This window comes from Hipposideros armiger, unplaced genomic scaffold, assembly GCF_001890085.2.
Source record: "Hipposideros armiger isolate ML-2016 unplaced genomic scaffold, ASM189008v1 scaffold_1292, whole genome shotgun sequence".
NCBI lineage: Eukaryota > Metazoa > Chordata > Mammalia > Chiroptera > Hipposideridae > Hipposideros > Hipposideros armiger.
In genome coordinates, this window is record NW_017732642.1 from 200,818 (window position 1) to 220,015 (window position 19,198).

Here is a 19,198-nt window from a genome sequence, read left to right on the forward strand (position 1 = left end):
ACATTTGCAGTTTTCTCTCTCAATTTCAAGTGTTCAGTGGCCCCAACTCATAAAGAGAATAGGAAATTCAGTGCTTCTCTCTTCTTCCAGGTGTCTTCTTCCCTCCAGTTTCTGCTTATTATTGTTTACTCTTTAATGTTTTTAGATGGCTGTTTTTAATACTTTGACTTGAATTTATAATTGTGATGTCAGAGCATTGGTCAGATATAAGCTACCCCACTATTAGCAGAAGCAGAACATTTTTTGTTTGTTCTTAATCTGGGTCATGTGAGACTTGGGGTGGCCTTCGCTATATTTGGTTTGAAACCAAGGCAATTCACCAAACTCATGAGAAGTGACGTTTATTAAATGCTTGTTTTATATGGCAAAACCATATATAACTGTTTTTTGCTAATACCGCCTCTGTGGTCTATTACTTTTTCCCTTGTTTTCACCATTTAGGAGGTTGGTACTTAGGGCCGATAGGTCCACAGTCACATTTTTGGCTGGTGGCACAGCTGGGATTCAAATCTTGTTTAATTTTTTGGGTTCAAAGAGCTCATGTTGTTAATTAACACTGCATGGTGCTGCCTTCTCCCTATTCTGAACTTAGCACTATTATACCCGAAAAAGTTTAGAGTTCAAAGAATGACAGAAAAAATGAACTATATCGTTATAAAACATACTGTGTTCTAGGAAATGCAAGTACCAGTATTACCAAGAATCACTCTGCCCATCACCAGTTCTTCACTGCCTTCCTTCAATTTTAATTCATCTGTGATGACTTCTTCTCCATCACCAATTAGTCCTGCACAGTCATTAACAAACAAGGTACCAAACCATAATACAAATAGAGGTGGTTTTGTTCTTATTTATTTTATAAAATCTAATATTCAGTTTAAAGCCATGATAAATTTTCCTTAAAGGAAACCAATAACTTAGAATAAGAAGAGAAAATTGGAAATGTTTTCCTTTTCAGTGTACATTATAATGGGATACGTTATAATGTGAATGTTTGTCAATTCTTATGCAGTGCATTAAAGAGGTGATTGTACCACTCTTGCCAAACAATGTTTTCAGTGAAGATACTTTTTTTTTTCCTAGGAATAGATTTATATTTTTATTTCTCAAGTAGGATTAATATGTTTAATCAGCTCCTGAAATTTTTATGCTTTTTTTCTTGGCTTTTTCTTTGTGTGTGAACATATGGTCATAGATGTTATTGTTCTCCCTTTAGACAAGTGTCCATCTCCAAAGTAATGTATACTCCTCTTCCAAGAGGAAGCCTCTTCCAAGATTTTGTAGCAGGAACTTATTTTTCAGAGGTTAAAAAGTGATTTTTAAATGTAAAAGGGAAAATATTTGTTTTTGGCTTTTTTGGAAAAATTAATTTACTTAAGGTCTATTTTGTTGTAATTTTTTTTTAAAGTGTGTATTAAAGATTTATTTTTATTTCAACTTATTTTTCAATCAGATTTGTCGGGGTGACAATGGTTAGTAAAATTGCATAGGTTTCAAGTGTACAGTTCTGTAATACATCATCTGTATATCACATTGTGTGTTCACTACGCAGAGTCAGTTCTTCCATCACCATATGTTGACCCCTTTTACCCTCTTCTATCCCCCCTCTCCCCTTGGAAAATAGATGAATCAACAGTATGTATATTTAAATTGAATCAGTCATCCAAAACCCCTTCCCAAAGGCAAAAGTCCAGGACCAGATGGCTTCACTGGTAAATTCTACCAAACTTTCAAAGAGGGTCTAGCACTGTCCTCCTCAAACACTTAAAAATTAAACTGAGCATACTTTTGAATTCATTTTATGAGGCCAACATTACCCTGATACCAAAACCTGGTAAGGATAACACAAAAACAGAAAATTACAGACCAGTATCTCTGATGAATACAGATGCAAAAATCCTAAACAAAATTCTAGCAAATTGAATACAACAATGCATTAAAAAAATCATACATCATGATCAAGTGGGGTTCATCCCAGGGGAACATGGATAGTTCAACATATGCAAATCAATCAATGTGATACACCACATAAAAGAAAAGCCAAAAATCATATCATGATTATATCAATAGACGCAGAAAAGCATTTGACAAGATACACTGTCCATTTATAATTAAAACACTTAATAAAATGGGTATAGAAAGAAGATACTTTAACATAATAAAGTCCATGTATGACAAACTCTCCTCTCATTAATGGTGAAAAATTGAAGCCCTTTGCTCTATGTTCAGGAACAAGACAGGGCTATCACCACTGCTGTTTAACATAGTATTGGAAATCCTAGCCAGAGCAGTCAGGCAAGAGAAACAAACAAAAGGCATCCGATTTAGGAATAAATTTCTTTTTCTAAAAAGCTCTTTTTGTATTTCTTTAATAATTTGGTACAAACAGGTACAAATGACCTCTTCAAACAACACTGGCCATCCGGTATTTAGATTTTCATCTCCAATTGTAAAATCTACTGAGACGGATGTACTACCTCCATCATCTGTAAGTAGTAACCAAGCAATAGTCATATTTATTGATTTTAACGATGTACTGTATTTTTTGAAATCCAAGATGCCATCGGTGGTACAAAATAGTATTATTTTTCTTTAAAGTGTAAAAAAAAATATGTACATAAAAATTAAATGAGTGAACATCTATTATATATATTATTTTCTATACATATATATGTGTACATTTGAGTGTACATGTATGTAGACAAAGACATATAAGCATATGTATTTTGTCATGTGCCATTTGATAGTTAAATGCAAACATCTTACTACCTTAGTACTTTTCCGTGTGCCCCCTAAGTAAAAGGACATTCCTTTGTATACCCACAATACAGTTATGATTACCCATAAAATTTAACATGATATAATTACACTCCATATTCAGATTTCCTTTTCAGAGCCATACTGTCCTTTAATTGCTGTTTTGTTTCTCTTGGTCCTAGATCCAATTAAGATAAGGACCTAATCAATTCAATCATAATGCATTTAGTTAATGTGTTTTTTGAACTGCGTGTAACCTAGAAAAGTTTTGGGTTTTTGTAAACAATATATATTTATTTATAATTAAATAAATATTTTCAGTAAAAATAATTACTTCAGTGCTCAGCTTGCACCACCATTATTTGGCATGTTTATCAGTTTGACATGTTGCCCTTTGTATTTCAGCGTGTCCTTGTTTTCTGTCACTGTGAGATGTTCCAGATCATTTTGTAGTTTCCGGCTGCCTGCCTGAAATCTGTTCATTGTCCAAAAACTCTCATAATTTTTGTAGAAAATGGCATTTAGAAATCCAGAATTGGGCATTAGGAACACATTATTTTATTCTATGTACTACTTTGATAGAAAAAATGCCTAAGAAATTAAAAACACTGCTGTTAAACTATGACACACCATTCGTTATAAGAGCATCCCAATTTTAGAGACTGTAAAATATGAAAAACTGTGAATTTTATAGAATAAATGAAATTAAATATATTTTTGGCTTGGACTGAGAAAGCTCTATGTTTGAGATTTGTTTAAAACTAATTTGACACTTAAAGAATCACTTTTCTCTTGACAGATTGGATTTACATTTAGTTTGCCTGTTGCAAAAACAGCAGAATTTTCTGGCTCTAGTAGTATTTCAGAACCAATTGCGAATAGTACAGGTGAGTAAAATTTTCTCATCTTGTGAATAAAAATAGTTGCACATATTAGACTAGCATTTCCAGTTTTTTCACCTTGGGCAGTACCCATAAATGCCTTCATTTGTATGAAATTAGCTCAGAAAAGCAAACAGGAATGAACAACAACTTTTTGACAATGCTTTTTAGTAATTATCCTCAGAGATACTTAGCTCCCTAATTGTCAGTGTTACAGTTTGGTTGTGAGGGGGATAGTGACAACAGCAGATTAATCCATTGTCTTTGACTAGTCAAAATAAATTGATAGTTTATTATAAATAAAATCTGATTATAGGATACTCAAGGATTGTCTTCCTGGTAATTGCAGTGGATTCCATCTCTAGGTTTACTATTCAGATCACAAGCATTTTCATGTGTCAGGGTTATGCTGGCATCTGCAAATAGGCTTGTTTCATAATTTATGACTCAAGAAATGACATAATCAAGGGAAGTAAACAAATAGTCATACAATTCATTCGTAGGATTTTGTTGTGATAGTAGTGGTTTTCTTTCAAGTGTTTGATGTTTAGGAAAGGGAGAATGATCTGGGCTGACTTACTCAAGGCAAGAATTTTTTAGCATTTTACCGAAGAAATAAACAGCAAATACAAGGGTACAGGAACAAGAGCAAAAGCATGACATTGTTTGAAAACTGCAAATAGTTTGTCAGGAGGTTGAGAGGTAGCTTTAAATTCTAAAACTTCTTCAATGCTGTGCTAAAGACTTGGATTTTAACCTAAAGGTGTAGTAGGAAGACATTTAGTGATTTTTCATGGCGAGTGAGGTAGGTAGAGTGACAGAACGTGTTTTGTGAAGGAGTGGGTATTACAGGCTGAGACATCTGGTAACTTCTTTTGCCCCATCCAGAAGTGTGTATTTGACTATGTGCTGAGTTGTGGGGATGTTTGTCTTTGGATGATGTGGAAGGTAAGAACATAGATTATGAGAGTGGCACAAAGTGAGAATTTTACTCGTGTGTTTGCAGTCCTATTTTTGTTTGAATGCAGCAGCCCTGTGTAAGAGAAAGTAACAAGCACATTTCAGGTGTAATCTTTGCACACGATTTTAAAAATGTTATTATAATACAAGTTTAAGAAGAATAAATCTTATTCAATTACTATTTTCATGCCTCATTCTGAGAAAAGGCCTTAAAAAATCCTTCTCAATTTTTATTACTGCTTTAGTAATGGTACCTAAGTGAGTAACAATTTGTCAACATGTTTTGTGTTTCAGTATATCTGGGGAATTCCCAGATTTTTAAGGCGTTTATTAGGAGTGGCATATATACAATGGTGATAATTGTGTATTCTCACATTGACACCTGATTCTCACCACTTCTGTCATTAAGAAGCTGATTGACATTGTGGAGGTCATGATTAACTACTTTGTGACAGCAGGAAAATTTTCCAGTATCTTCTTTTTCATCATTTTTGAGTACACTTCAGGGAATCCTTAAAGTTTACCTTAAATTACTAAAAACAATTTAATTTTGATTATAAAGGAAGATAGAATATGGTCAAGTGATGAAAGCATGTTTCTTTTTCACATTGTTATAAGAGGTAAGTTCGGTGTTTTGCATATTTTGGTTATTGAGGTGAAATTGACATAACATACAATTAATCATTTAAAGGACCAATTCAGTATGGCTAAGTATATTCTCAATGTTTTCAACCACCACCTCTGTATGAATCCAAACCTTTTTAAAACTCCCATAGGAAACCTGTATCCATTAAACAGTTGCTTTCCATTTCCTCTTTCCCCCAACTCCTATCATCCACCCATCTGTGTTTTGTATCTGTGTATTTGTCTATTCTGGAGTCATATAGTGCCATTTTTTGCTTCTGGCTCACCCACGATGTATTTTATATCAGTCCTTCATTTTGTTTATGGCTGAATGATATTCCTTTGTATGGATTTACTGTAACTCTTCTGTTCATCCATGATGGACATTTGGGCTGTTGTGAACAGTACTGCTATGAATATGCATGTACGTGTATTTGTTTGAATACTGACCTCAGTACTTTGGGTATATATCTAGGAATGGACTTGAAGGGTCAGATGGTAGTTGTATATGTAACTTTTTGAGCCACCACAACACTGGTTTTCTTTTTTCACCTTCTCACCACATTTATTATTTTTCTTTTTTTGATTAGAGTTGTCTTGGTGGTTGTGAATTGATGCTTCATTGAGATTTTCATTTGCATTTCCCTAGTGATCAATAGTGTTGAGCCTCTTTCCATGTGCTTATTGTCCCTTTATATATCTTTTTGGGAGAAATGTGTGTTCAAGTTTTTTGCCCATTTTTAAATTAGTTTGTTTCTTTGTTGCTGAGATGCAAGCAGTTTTGATAGTGTGGATGCTATATTCTTGTCAGACATATGACTTGTAAATAATCTGCAATGCAGTGGATTGTCTTGATAATGTCTTCATGCTTTCTTGATAATGTCCTTACATTCACAAAGGTTTTTAATTTTAGTGAAGTTCAAATTTTGTTTTCCTTTTTCTTTTGGTGTCATGTCTAAGAATCCATATCCAAAATCCACCATCATGAAGATATACCTCCTAAGTTTTCTTCTAAGAGTGTTACTGTTTAGTCCTTATATTTAGATCAGTTATTCATTTTCAGTTAATTTTTGTTCATGGTGTGAGGTGTAGGGGTAAGCAGGATTTTTTTGAAACTACTTTTTTTTTTAAAGATTGTATTGGGGAATTGGAGAAGGGAAATAGACAAGTTGCTGTCCTTTGCTTCTTCAGTCTAGTTGTGGAGGATGCCACTTCATTGGCCCATGTTGGTATTATGATCATTGTGCTCTTCCTGGCTGAGGCAGTTGGTCGACGGTGGCTCACGGCAGTTCTTGCTGGCTGCGTGCCACAGGCTGTTCACACTGGCTGCCGACCACTCACGGTAGCTCACAGCAGCCCACTGCAGGCCACGCCATCGGCGGCCACTCATGGCAGCCCAGCTCCAGGTCGAACTGTTGTTCACCATCGTAGCTGTAGAGGGCACAGCGTCACTGGCCCATGTGGGAACCAAACTGGTGGCCCTGCTGCTCAGAGCCCACACTCCCAAGCCAACTCTTAACCAACTGAGCCACTCGGCCAGCCTGAAACTACTTTTTAATGGGCATCATTTAAGAAGACAAATCTGGTTATTTCTATTTTGTTATAGAAAATTTCAAACATTCTCAGAAGTGTTATGGTACACTGAATCCCCAGCACTCTTTACTCGGCCTCAACATATCATTTTATGACCAGTCTTGTCCCTGCTCCTCTCTCTCCCTTTCTTCCTTTTTCTTTTTTCACATATAGACACACTTATGAGGTTATTTTGAAACAATCCCATACATTTTTAATCTGTAAACAGAAACTTCCCCTTTAAAAATATAAGCACCAAACCATTATCATACTGAAAATATAGATTCCTTCTTTGAAGTAAAAGAATATGTTTGTTGATTTTGGAAAATATAAACTATTAAAAAGTAAAAGCTTGAAATAAAAATCACTCATCATTAGCCATCATTACTTTTTAGATGTAAACATTCAAAATATTCTATACTCTTTAACCTGATTTTACCCATAACTGTGGTTCTTTTTTATTACTATTTTCAGGTCCATAAAAGAACATAATGATTAGACATTTACACACATCAAAAAGTGATAACCCCAACTAATCTACCACCCATCTGACATGCGTAGCTGTGACAATACCATTGACTATATTATATTCCCAATGTTGTGCTTTACATTACGTGACTAAATATAAGTTACAAAGTTACCTCCCTGACTAGCACCTGGCACTAAGCTATTACCACATTATTTTGGAGCTTTCTTCTGTGTTTTTATTTGGGACATGTTTCTTTGTCTCCTTAGTCTGGCTTCATCCCTGTGTTTGTTTCTATGTAATAGGTAGGGCTTCTATGTCTCCCAGTCTTAGTAGAGTGGCCTCCTTTAGTAGTTTTGCTGTGGGGTTCAGTGGTGCAGTCTTTCTAGTCACCTGAGCCACACACTCCTGGTGTGTCCTTGGTGTGGGATGTGTGTTCCCTCTTATAGTTGAGCTTTGGTTGCTATTTGCACATCAGTGGGAAGGATTGACCCTTGGGCTGATTGGTTGTGGCAGTGAAGAGTTATTGTGCAGGTGGTGACCCCATAGAGCAGGATCTGCCTCAGCAGGGCTCTGGGGCCTGTCCAATCCGCCCCTTGAGTGTGTCATCCTTGGAGGAGGTTAGGTGATACTCTAACTCATGAGTGTGTCATCCTTGGAGGAGGTTAGGCTGGCCACTGGGCACACCAGTCCCAGGGCCATCTGGGAGGGGAATCTACTGCAAATCGAGTTCAGCTGCAGCCTGTGCCCCACCCAGAGCCACCCAGCAGAACCGCAAAGCACTCCACAGATGGCTACCACCCGTGCTGTGCTTGGAAGTGCCTCAAGTGGCCAGCCCGTGAACCAAGGCTGGCTGTTGCTGGTGCCGCACTTAGGGCTGCTCAGCCAGAGGTACTGGACATGCTGAAGCCAGATGCTGCTTCTCTGTGTTCCACGAACTTTTGAGACACACTTGGAAAGCCTATAGAATGAGTCAAGGCAAGCGGTTGGTACAAAAAAGCCACTGAAAGTGGCTTGGGTATGCTGGAAAATTGTGTGGGGTCTCAAAATCACAAGGGTGTGGTGAAGGAACAGTATTAGCCAGCTTGATGGAGACTCAGATGGTCGCAGCCTGTATATGCAAGCTGGAAAAGGCAAGGGCTCAACAAAGAAAAAATGACCTCCACCAGCTTCTTCTTCTGAGAGAAAGCTGCCCCTCCAGTCCCTGTCCGAAGGCCAGACAACTGAGTTCCCCACCATATGTCCCTGCCATCTCCAGCTGTTGCCTCAGCGCTGAAGCTCAGAGCCAGTGATTTTGTTGGTGAGTAAGTCTGTGCACAGTCCCTTTAAGAGGAGCGCCTGGGAAGGTGCAGCTGCCCTCCGTCTCACTCAGCCACAATCTCTGCTGGTTTTCACAACCAGAAATTATGGGGACTTCTCTCCCCAGCACTGGAACCCTGGGTTAGGCAGGGCCTGGGAACCCTCGCTCCTCCAGGAGGAATCTCCACAACCAGGGTATCACTCCCGATTTTTAATGATCTCATGCAGATGTGGGACCAGCCTGTTCCACGTGCCTGCCTCTTCTACCAGTCTCGAGGTGGCTTCTGCATGTCCTTAGTTGTAGCACTTTGGGCCAGCAAGATTTTAGGCGATTCTAAATGATGTTTGTTTTGTAGTTTAGTTGTAATTTTGATGATGTGAGAGCAGGCATGCATAGTGTTTACCTACTGTGCCATCTTGACTGGCACGCCAGTGGGATTTCTTTTTTTCCTGAGTATCTCTTTCTTATAGTTTGTAATTGGTGTATAAAAATGCAACCAATTTCTGAATATTAATTTTGTATCCTACTGCTTTACTAAATTCATTCATCAGTTCTAATAGTTTCTTGGTGGATTCTTTGGGGTTCTCTGTGGTATCATGTCATCTGCAAATAATGACAGTTTTACTTCATCCTTTCCTGTGTAGATGCCTTTTATTTGTTTTTCTTGTCTGCTTGCTCTGGCTCGGACTTCCAGTACTATGTTGGATAAAAGTAGTGAAAGTGGGAGTCCTTCTCTTGTTCCTGATCTTAAGGAAAATGCTTTTAGCCTTTCCCCACTGAGTATGATATGAGCTGTGAGTTAGCCGTATATGGCCTTTCTTATGTTAAGTTCCCTCTATTCCACCTTTGCTGAGAGTTTTTATCATAAGTGGATGGTCAATTTTGTCAGATGCTTTTTTCTGCACCTATTGATACGACCATACGATTTTTGATTTTTTATTTTGTTTATGTGATGTGTAATGTTAGTTGATTTGCAGATATTGAACCAATCTTGCATACCAGGAATGAATCCCACTTGATAGTGGTGTATCATCTATTTTAACATATTGCTCAATTCAGTTTGCTAATATTTTGTTGAGTATTTTGGCATCTATGTTCATTAGGGTATTGTCCTATAGTGTTTTGTTTTGTTTTCTTTTTCTTTTTTTCTATTTTTTGTAATGTATTTGGCTGGTTTTGGTATCATGGTAATGGTGGCCTCTTAAAATGACCTGGGAAGCCTTCCCTCCTCTTGAATTTTTTGGAATAGTTTGAGGAGAATAGGTGTTAATTCTTTTTTGAATGCTTGGTAAGTTCACCTGTGAAGACATTTGGTCCAGGAATTGGTCCAGGAATTTTGTTTACTGGGAGCTTGTTGATTACTCATTTGATTTTGTTGGTAGTAATCGGTCTGTTCAGATTTTCTGTTTCTTGATTCAGCTTTGAAGGATTGTACACTTGTAGGCATTTATCCATTTCTTCCAGATTGTCCACTTTGTTGGCATATAGGTGCTCATAGTATTTTCTGAAATGTTTTTGTATTTCTGTGGTGTCGGTTGTCTCTTCTCTTTCATTTCTGATTTTATATTTGGTCCTCTCTTTTTTTCTTCATCGATGTGTTTAAGAGTTTAATTTTGTTTATCTTTTCAGTAAAACAGCTTTTGTTTTATTGATCTTTTGTCATATTTTTTTAGACTCATTTATTGCCATTTTGATCTTTATTGTTTCCTTCCTTCTACTCACTTGGGGTTTTGTTTGCTGTTCCTTTTCCAGTTTCTTTAGGTGTAAGGTTAGACTGTTTCTTTGTTTCTTTGAGTTTTCTTTCTGTCTTCAGGCTGGCCTGTATTGCTATGAATTTTCCTCTTAGGACTGCTTTCACTGTGTCATTGTGGTTTTGTTTTCGTTCATCTCAAGGTATCTTTTGATTTCCTCCTTGATATCATTGTTAACTCATTCATTGTTTAGTAGCATGTTATTTAACCCGAGGTGTTTGTGTGGTTTTTTTTTTTCTTGTAATTGATGTCTAGTTGGATACCATTGTGGTCGGTGAAGATGCTTGATATGAGTTTCATGTTCTTAAATTTATTAAGAATTGTTTTGTAGCTTAACGTGGGCTATCTTGGTAAATGTTCCATGTGTACCTGAAAACAATGTATATTCTGGTGATTTGGGGGGAAATACTCTAAAAATATCAATTAAATCCATCTGGTCTAGGGTGTCATTGAGATTCAGTGTTTCCTTGTTGATTTTCTGTGTAGATCTGTAAATTGGCATCAATGGGGTGTTAAAGTCTCCTACTCTGATTGTGTTACTGTCAGTGTCTGCCTTTATGTCAGTCAACATTTGTTTTACATATAGTAGTTTTATATGTAAGGTGCATAAATGTTTACTAGGGTGATGCCCTCTTGTTGGATTGATCATTTTATCATTATGTAATGTTCTTCTTTGTGTCTTATTATAGTCTTTGTTTTGAAGTCTCTTTTGTGTAAGTATCATTTCCTTAGCTTGTTTCCATTTCCAATTGTGTGAAATATCTTTTTCCATGCCTCTACTTTTGTGAAGTGTCTTTCAATCTGAGGTGAGCCTCTTGTAGACAGCATATGTATGGTTCCTGTTTTCTTATCCATTCATCTACCTTATGTCTTTTGATTGGAGCATTTAATCCATTTACACTCAGCGTGATTATTGATAGATACATAGTTATTGCCATTGTATAATTCATATTTTTGATCTTCAGTTGTGGTTTTTTTTTTCTCCTTTCTTTTGCTTAAAGATGCCCTTTTATCATTTCTTGTAAGACTGGCTCGGTGATAATGAATTCCTTTACCTGTTTCTTCTCTGGGAAGCTCTCTATCTCTCCTTCAATTTTAAATGGTTGCCTTGCTGTGTAGAGTAGTCTTGTTGTAGGCCCTTGTTTTCCATTACTTTGAATATTTTCTTGCACTCTCTCCTGGTCTGCAAATCTTCTGTTAAGAAATCGGCTAACAGCCTGTGGCAGCTCTCTTATAAGTAACTAGTTGTCTTTCACTTGCTGCTTTTTTATTCTTTCTTTGTCTTTAACCTTTGCCTTTTTTAATTATGATGTATCTTGGTGTTGGACTGTTTGGGTTCATCTTTTTTGGCACTCTGTGCTTCCTGAGCTTGCATGCCTATTTCCTTCAAGTTAGGGAAGATTTCAGTCATTATTATTTTTTCAAGTAGGTTCTCAACCTTGTTCCCTCTTTTTTTTCCTGTTACTCCTATGATTAGAATGTTGTTATGCTTGATGTTATCCTACAGGTCTCTTAAATTATCTTTGTTTTTGTTGTTGTTCTGATTGTGTGTTTTCTGCTAACTCGTATTCAGAATCACAGATTCAGTCCTCTGCTTCATCTGATCAGGTGTTGATTCCTGCTGGTGTATTTTTTTACTTCACTTAATGGGTTTTTTATTTCTGAGTGGTTCTTTTTTATGGTTTGTATAGCCATCTTTATGCTTACTATCTCTGTTACATTTCTCACTATGTTCCTTAAGCATTCTTATAACCAGCATTTTAAATTCTGCTCTGATAGGTTGGTTTCTTCCATTTCATTTAGTTCTATTTCTGGAGGTTTCTCCTGTTCTTTTATTTGGGACGTGTTTCGTTGTTTCCTCATTCTGGCTGCCTCTCTGTATTTGCTTTTCTGTATCAGGTAGATCTCCTATGTCTCTCAGTCTTTGCTTGGTGGCCTTATGTAGTGTGTCCTGTATGGTCCCTGATCCACCTGTGCATGTGTCCTAGGAGTTTCCCTTGAGTGTATTCTTCTGTTGTAGGCGAGCCTTGATTGCATTTGGCGCTTCTTTGGGTGGGATTGACTCTCAGGCTGACCGCCTGTGAGGATTGGCTATGACCATAGTGTATGAGCTGCTATTTGGGGGCCGACCACTGACAGGGGTATTTGCCCCCATGGGCTCTTGTGCCTGTTGAGACCCCGCCCCCCTTAGAGCATGCCATTTGTGGGGCTAACCAGGTAGTGCTCTGGTGTGGTCTGAAGCTGACCTCAGGGTACGTTTGTGGTGTCTTTTGGCATTGGCCCCTGTGTAGGAAAATTTCAGCCTTTCCTGTTACCGCCCACGGTTACCTGGTAGTAGCCACAGAGCTGTATGTGGTTGGCTCTTACTTGCACTGGACCTGGGCATGGCCTCGTTGTGAATGGAGGCCAGCTGCCCCCTAAGGCTCAACCTTTGAGACAGCCTCCTTAGGTGTGTGGGCCAGGCTGGTGACCTGGTATGACAGTGCCTTTGGTGATGCAGCACTATCTGGGCAGGGCGGGATTCTAGCAGATCAGTGCGGTCTGATAGAACCCTTTAAGCAAGGGTTCAACATAGAAAAACCCTCGTGGAGGCTATATGTGAGGGAGGCTCCACACAAAAATATATGTGATGTCCCTCCAGCCCTCGCTCCACACACCCTTGTATGTCTCTGGCACCTCTTGAGTTGGTGCCCCTCTATCAGAGACCAAGTGAGTGAGTCTGTGCGCCGGCCCTTTAAGAGGGCTTTGGGGTTTCTAGCTGCCTACCGTTTCATCGGGATGGACAGAAAGAATCCTGGCTCTGATTTTCACTTCTAGATGTTGTGGGAACTCTTCTTCCCGACACAAGACTCGGCTGAGGAGTCGGTTGTGGGCCTGGGACACCGTCCTCTTCCGGGGGGACCTTCTCCAGTGAGATGTCTCTCCTGGTGTTCAACCACTATCTGTAGGTTTGGGGCCAGCCCATTTCTTGTATCCGCTCCCCGTACCAGTCTCCATGTGGCGTTTTCTTCATATCATTAATTATAGAGTTTCTGTTGAGCTAGTCTTCAGATGATTATTGAAGTTGACTGTTACATATTTCTAATTTTGGTGTCATCCTGGGATTTAGTAGGTATAACGTTTATTTACCTAAATTGCATCTTTGACCCTCCATAACTGTGCTTTTAAGAAGGATTTTTGTGCTGTGCAGCATTCCATCATGTCAGCATTCTGTAACTTATATAACCATGCCCTTATTGAGCATTTATCATTCAGATTGTCAGTATAACTGAAGAATATTTTCAATCATAGGGTGAATTTCTAGAAATGAAATAGCTTGCTCAGTTGAATGTTTCTTAAGGTTTTTGATTAGTATTATAAATATCTGTGTATTGATTATATATTTCATGCAGTGCGTCAGTTTTATCTAGTTGCCATATCCTTTTCAGTGTTTCAGCTTGAGTTTCTTAGTTACCAATAAAATTCATTGTGTAATAATTATAACTTCTACTTTTTGCTTTTTTGGAAGCGAGGTGTACAGTGTGGGACATAGTATTTTTACTTCCTTGTATTGGCAAGTTAACCCTGTACTTTTACATTTGTTTTCTATCTTTGAATTACAATGACCTTTTCCATGATTGTATAGAAGTTGTTCCAAATTGTCTTTGAAAGATCTTTTTAATACATTTAACTGGAGTCCAGTGATTTTTATTCTTCCCATAATATTTTTTTTAATGAAAAAAATTAACAGCTCAAGATATCACTGCAGTGAAGACTTCAACCTGTAAAAAGCAGCTAGATGAAGATTGTGAGAGCCCTTTTAGACCTGCTGTAATCTTGAAAGAAGGAAGTGTCCTAGATGTTCTGAAAAACCCTGGTAAGATAATGGCTAACTTTTTAAAATAGTTTAAAATCTTAATTATAACCTCATGATCTTATTTTAATTTCATTTGTAGTGTACATTAGTCTTTTAAAGAATTATGGCTAATTTGATAGGTGATTGACTTCTGAATGTAGATGTAGTGAGATGTAATTCTTTAAGAGAAATACTTTAGAAACTACTTCTTTAGAATTCAGGGACTTTGTACTATAATGAAACCTGAGAGGCAAGTATAGAAGGAGAATATGAAGCAAGTATAGAATGAGAAAACGAATTACCCATTAATAGAGACAGTCTATTAATGTCTATTATAGAGATAGAATAAAAGTAAATAACCTGATGATATGCTTAAATATCTCTGTCATGAGAAAGACGTGAACTTACTTATTCTTCTCCAATTATTCATTCCCCAGTTGTGCTGTACATGTGTGTGTATCAAGACAAACAACAACAAATATTTGCTAATTCTAAAATATATAATAGGGACAGTACTTACTTGAAAAAGATGTAAAAGCTAGTAGGTAATAATTTGAAGGCAATGACTAGAAATCCTCAAATAGGAATAAGTTTTCAGTATGAAAATGAAAGCAGATAGTCACAAATTCCATTGTGATGTGTGCTATAAGAATGTACAAGTGTTTATAAGATAATGTAGTACCTCAGAAAGAGTTTAGACCCTGTAGATGTATTCATGTATAATTGAATAGGAATTTAAGTAAGGTTGGCTTCTACAACACAATTTAGAAGAATTAGGTTTATTTGGTCTAGCTCTCTCATTTTATAAACGAGTGCACTGCCTGCAGGAGTCTCAGTAATTTAGACGATTTTATGTAGCTAAGGTAAAACTCCCGAATGCCTGTACTAGAATGAACCGAGTAGTGGGTAAGCGTCAAATTCATATAGTTTACCTTCATATAAATTATACTTCACATTCATAATGCCCGTTCTTCTCCCATTTTATCTTTTTTAAATATAAAAAATTTGGAGGAGTTGTAAATATTAAAAATGAAGAAAATCTGAAAAAGTGGTAAGAATAGAAATTTATAATACCTTGAGATGGTTACTGTAAACATTTTGTCAACCTTAAGTACTCAAATTACAGGTTAACAAAATAATATATTGTTGCGCACTGGGAGTAGCTGAGGTATGTGGAATTGTTTTGCTATTGTGCCAAAAATAGCTCTAGAATGAATTATTTCTTGGTAGCACTAGAAACTCTCTTAAAAGGAGCCTTTGAGCTCCTGCTCCCTGCATGTCATTAGTTTGGCTTCAATAAACTCTTATCAAAAAAAAAAAAAAAGAATCTCTAACAACCTTCTATATCTCCTTCCCCTCCAAATTTCTTTTCCTTGGTGCTAAAGGCTGGAGAAATGAGTCTCTGTGTTTGTTGGTATGAGTAAAATAGAAATTACTTGGTCAAAAGTAAAGGATTGAAACGTCATTCCCACAAATAAAGTATAATTTCAGTGAATCAATTCAATGATAGCAGTTTTGGTAGGACAAAAACTTTTTTCTTCCTGTTATCCCATGGTTCTACATGAATACCTTAATTGTCTAAATACACCTTCAGTAATTACAAAATGTGTACTTAAATGTGGAAGGCTCTGAGATTATACTTGTTAGAGTCATTTGAGACAATTTTGTTAATATTAGTGTTTGGTAGTGGTGTGTAGGCATGCATTTGGGTAGCATGAGCCTGTGCTCCATTAGGAGTGACTTGGTCTTAATAATTTTTATGCAAGGTGTGATTAAAAAATACAGTGAATTCTTAAATCAAAAATAAATTTGTTACTGTAAAAGAAAATTGCCATTATTCCACCCCAAAGTACTCCTGCTCTCTTTGGACACACTTATCCCATCGTTCTTGCCACTTTCTGAAGCCACTCTGGAAGTTTTCTTTCTTATGTCCTGAAACAATTGAAAACATTTCCCTTTCATGATCATTTTGACTTTGGGGAAGAGCCAGAAGTTGTCCAGTTTCAGATCCGGTAAATAAGGTAGATGAAGTAACACCTTATTTTTGATTGACAGAAATTGCTGTACCAGAAGCGATGTGTGACACGGAACGTTGTCATGATGGGGGATAAGATAAAGATATTCACAAAAGAGGACTTTCAGAACTGCTTCAGAAAGTAGCAAGAATGGTGTGATAAGAGTGTTCGAAGCGAGGGGGAATTTATTGAGGGAGATTAATGGCAATGTGTGTTTTACTGTAATAATTTTTTTTTAAATTTAAACATTCACTGTATTTTTGTAGCACACTCGTATTTCTAGGACTTACCAGATAGGTTGTTACATGTTTATTGGAATTTCTTACCATATTTGTCATAGAACTGTTGCTATTTTAAAGTTCCATAGAGTTTAGAACAATTTAAAATAATTCTTCCCACTCTGTTGTATTTTAGAGGGATATCTGTACAGTAACCATATCTACACAGTTCAGCTGGTTTTGATTGAAAGTAGAGGATACCACTCTAGTGGATTATAACTGGATAAAACTCAAATATAGGAGATATCGAAATCATTTGGTATAGCCAAGGGAACACTTGAAAGGAAAAACAGATGAGGGAGGAAAGATATAAATATACTGTATGTAAATCAGATATCAGGAAAGTAAAACATATAGTGTACAAAAATAGATGATAGCATAGGTCAGTAAATTACTAAAAATTAAAACCTAAATGTAGATGTTGATTGAATTATAATAGCTACAAGTTCTACAGGAAGAAGGTATTACCCTCTAAATAAAATGTCTTTTGTAGATTTTGACTAGGTCTAAGTGTCACTCATTAATTATGTGATGAATAAATAGTGCTCAGTGAAAATCGCCTCTTAAGTAGTCCATCCTGGATTGTAGTAACTCAACAATGAGGTTGATATGTTTTCTTCCACTAATATTTTCAGTTAATGTTTTTATTGGAAAGCCTTCCCTACCTTTTTCTTTTCACTCTCCTCTTTGCACCCATTGTAGGTTTCACATCACCGAAGACAGATTCCCTTGCTGCTCAGCCTACCACCACAGGCCCTGCTGTGTATACAAGACCAGCAATAAGTAGCTTTGCTTCTAGTGGAATTGGGTTTGAGGAAAGTTTAAAAGCTGGATCGTCATGGCAGTGTGATACTTGTCTAATCCAGAACAAAGCTACAGACAACAAGTGTATGGCCTGTCAAGCAACAAAGTTGTCACCAAGTGATACTGCTAAGCAGACTGGAAGTGGAACACCAAGTAAAACTGGTAGACCAGAGCTTTGTGCATCCGGGACAGATTTTGGAGAGAAATTTAAACCAGCAGTAGGATCTTGGGATTGTGATACCTGTTTAGTGCAAAATAAACCAGAAGCGATAAAATGTGTAGCTTGTGAAACACCGAAACCTGGAACTGGTGTTAAACGAGTCCTTACGTTGCCAGTGGCTTCAGAAAGTGCAGTAACCGTGACTGCTTCATCTTCCGGCTGCACTGTGACCACTGGTGCCTTAGGATTTGGAGATAAATTCAAAAGGCCCGAGGGATCTTGGGAGTGTCCCGTATGCTGTGTTTATAATAATGCAGAAGACAAGAAATGTGTGTCCTGTATGTCTGAGAAACCAGGTATGTTTGTGGCTGTTTGGGACGATTTTGCTCATTGCTTCAGTAGAACATTTTACTTTTAGTCTCTGTCTAAACACTAAGAACAACGTGAATATTTTAAATGTTTTGGGATGAGCATTTCCTCATAACATCTTAAGTTTTCTAAGCTATCTTGAGGGTAAAATTATTTGTTTGGGGCTGGATTTTTAGGGCTAACTTAGGATAGTCTATGTGTTAATCAGCCCAGTATATACTTTAATCTCGCCTTTGTAATCATTTTTATCGGAAACTTGTTAACTGTTGATCATTTTCAAAGTTGACTAATACAGGTTCTGAAAGTCTTAGAAGGGGACAATCTTTCTGAAACTATATACAGAATAAAATAGTACTGTGTCTGTTTTTCTCTAAGTATAAGTGAGGATGGCTGGTGGTTACTTCCAGGGAAGGTTTTCATTAAGAGATAGACAGTATTGCTTTATGCAGAGACAATGGTTGCATATTACTGGTGATACCTGTACCTATATGCTATCTGCCAGAGATACTGCCGTGATAGTCAGTTACTGAATCATCAATGAAAAAGGCTAACTTAGCGAGAAAAATTGAGTTAGGTTTGAATTTCTCCTGTTTTCTCTGTTCAGATTTTAGAGTTACTAACATTCACATCTATAAATGACTCTTTGCTGTTTTGGTAACACTCTTATATCATTATTTGGTACATATATTTGAGGACATGGATAGTACATGAAACATGATATAAGCATCCTGGGACTTATATGTGTAGTTTTATGTCTGCAATGACAAGCTCTTTAGTTACTAACCTAGACCCCTGTCTGAACACAAGGGTTGAGCCATATTTCTAATTCCTACTGGGCATCTCCATGAGAATGAGATTTCAGAATCTTCATTCTGAACTATTTCTTCCCACAAGAAACCTCTCCTCCCCTCAAAAATAATAATAAGGAAGCCCTGATGCATGCAGGGAAGTGAAATTCATTTAGAGTTGAAGAGAGAATAAAACTTTGAGTCAGGCAGTGAATGGTTAGACACAAGCAAAGGAAGCTCATACATGTATTAATGAACTTTGAATTCATCCTTTGAAAGATGAGCCATCGTTGTAAGTAGAGGAGTGATATGGTCAAACTTGTATTTGATACAATCAATCGTAAGCTTTTTGAAGGACAGATTTGAAGATGGAAAAATTGGAAACCAGAGGATGAGTTAGGAAGTTGTGTCAAAAATACAGGCCAAGATAATGGTGTTGTGTACTAAAGAAATCACATAAGGATGGCATTGTAGAATAAGGTGTAGTTGAAATCAAGTGCTAAAGTTGACTTTCATATGTATGTGAGGTATTTGGATATAGTGGTAGTGGACTCTGGGCTAGATGCACAAATTTGGAGTTATTATCCAACAGGTTTTGAATACATCCTGGGAATAAAAGTGACGGAAAGTGAGTGAGC

The 19,198-nt window shown here is 37.1% G+C and overlaps 1 protein-coding gene across 3 annotated transcripts in view; it reads left to right on the forward strand.

Annotated features, from left to right (window-relative positions):
* NUP153 (nucleoporin 153) overlaps nt 1-19,198 on the forward strand; it is a 74,715-nt gene that overhangs the window by 39,774 nt on the left and 15,743 nt on the right. For 2 of the 3 annotated variants that reach the window (XM_019633369.1, XM_019633371.1), the window contains 5 exons: nt 676-810; nt 2,390-2,488; nt 3,557-3,644; nt 14,042-14,167; nt 17,142-17,759. In XM_019633369.1, the coding sequence (XP_019488914.1) occupies nt 676-810; nt 2,390-2,488; nt 3,557-3,644; nt 14,042-14,167; nt 17,142-17,759 (1,066 nt within the window). The remainder of the gene's footprint in view (nt 1-675; nt 811-2,389; nt 2,489-3,556; nt 3,645-14,041; nt 14,168-17,141; nt 17,760-19,198) is intronic. The other variant, XM_019633370.1, reaches the window with a different exon arrangement.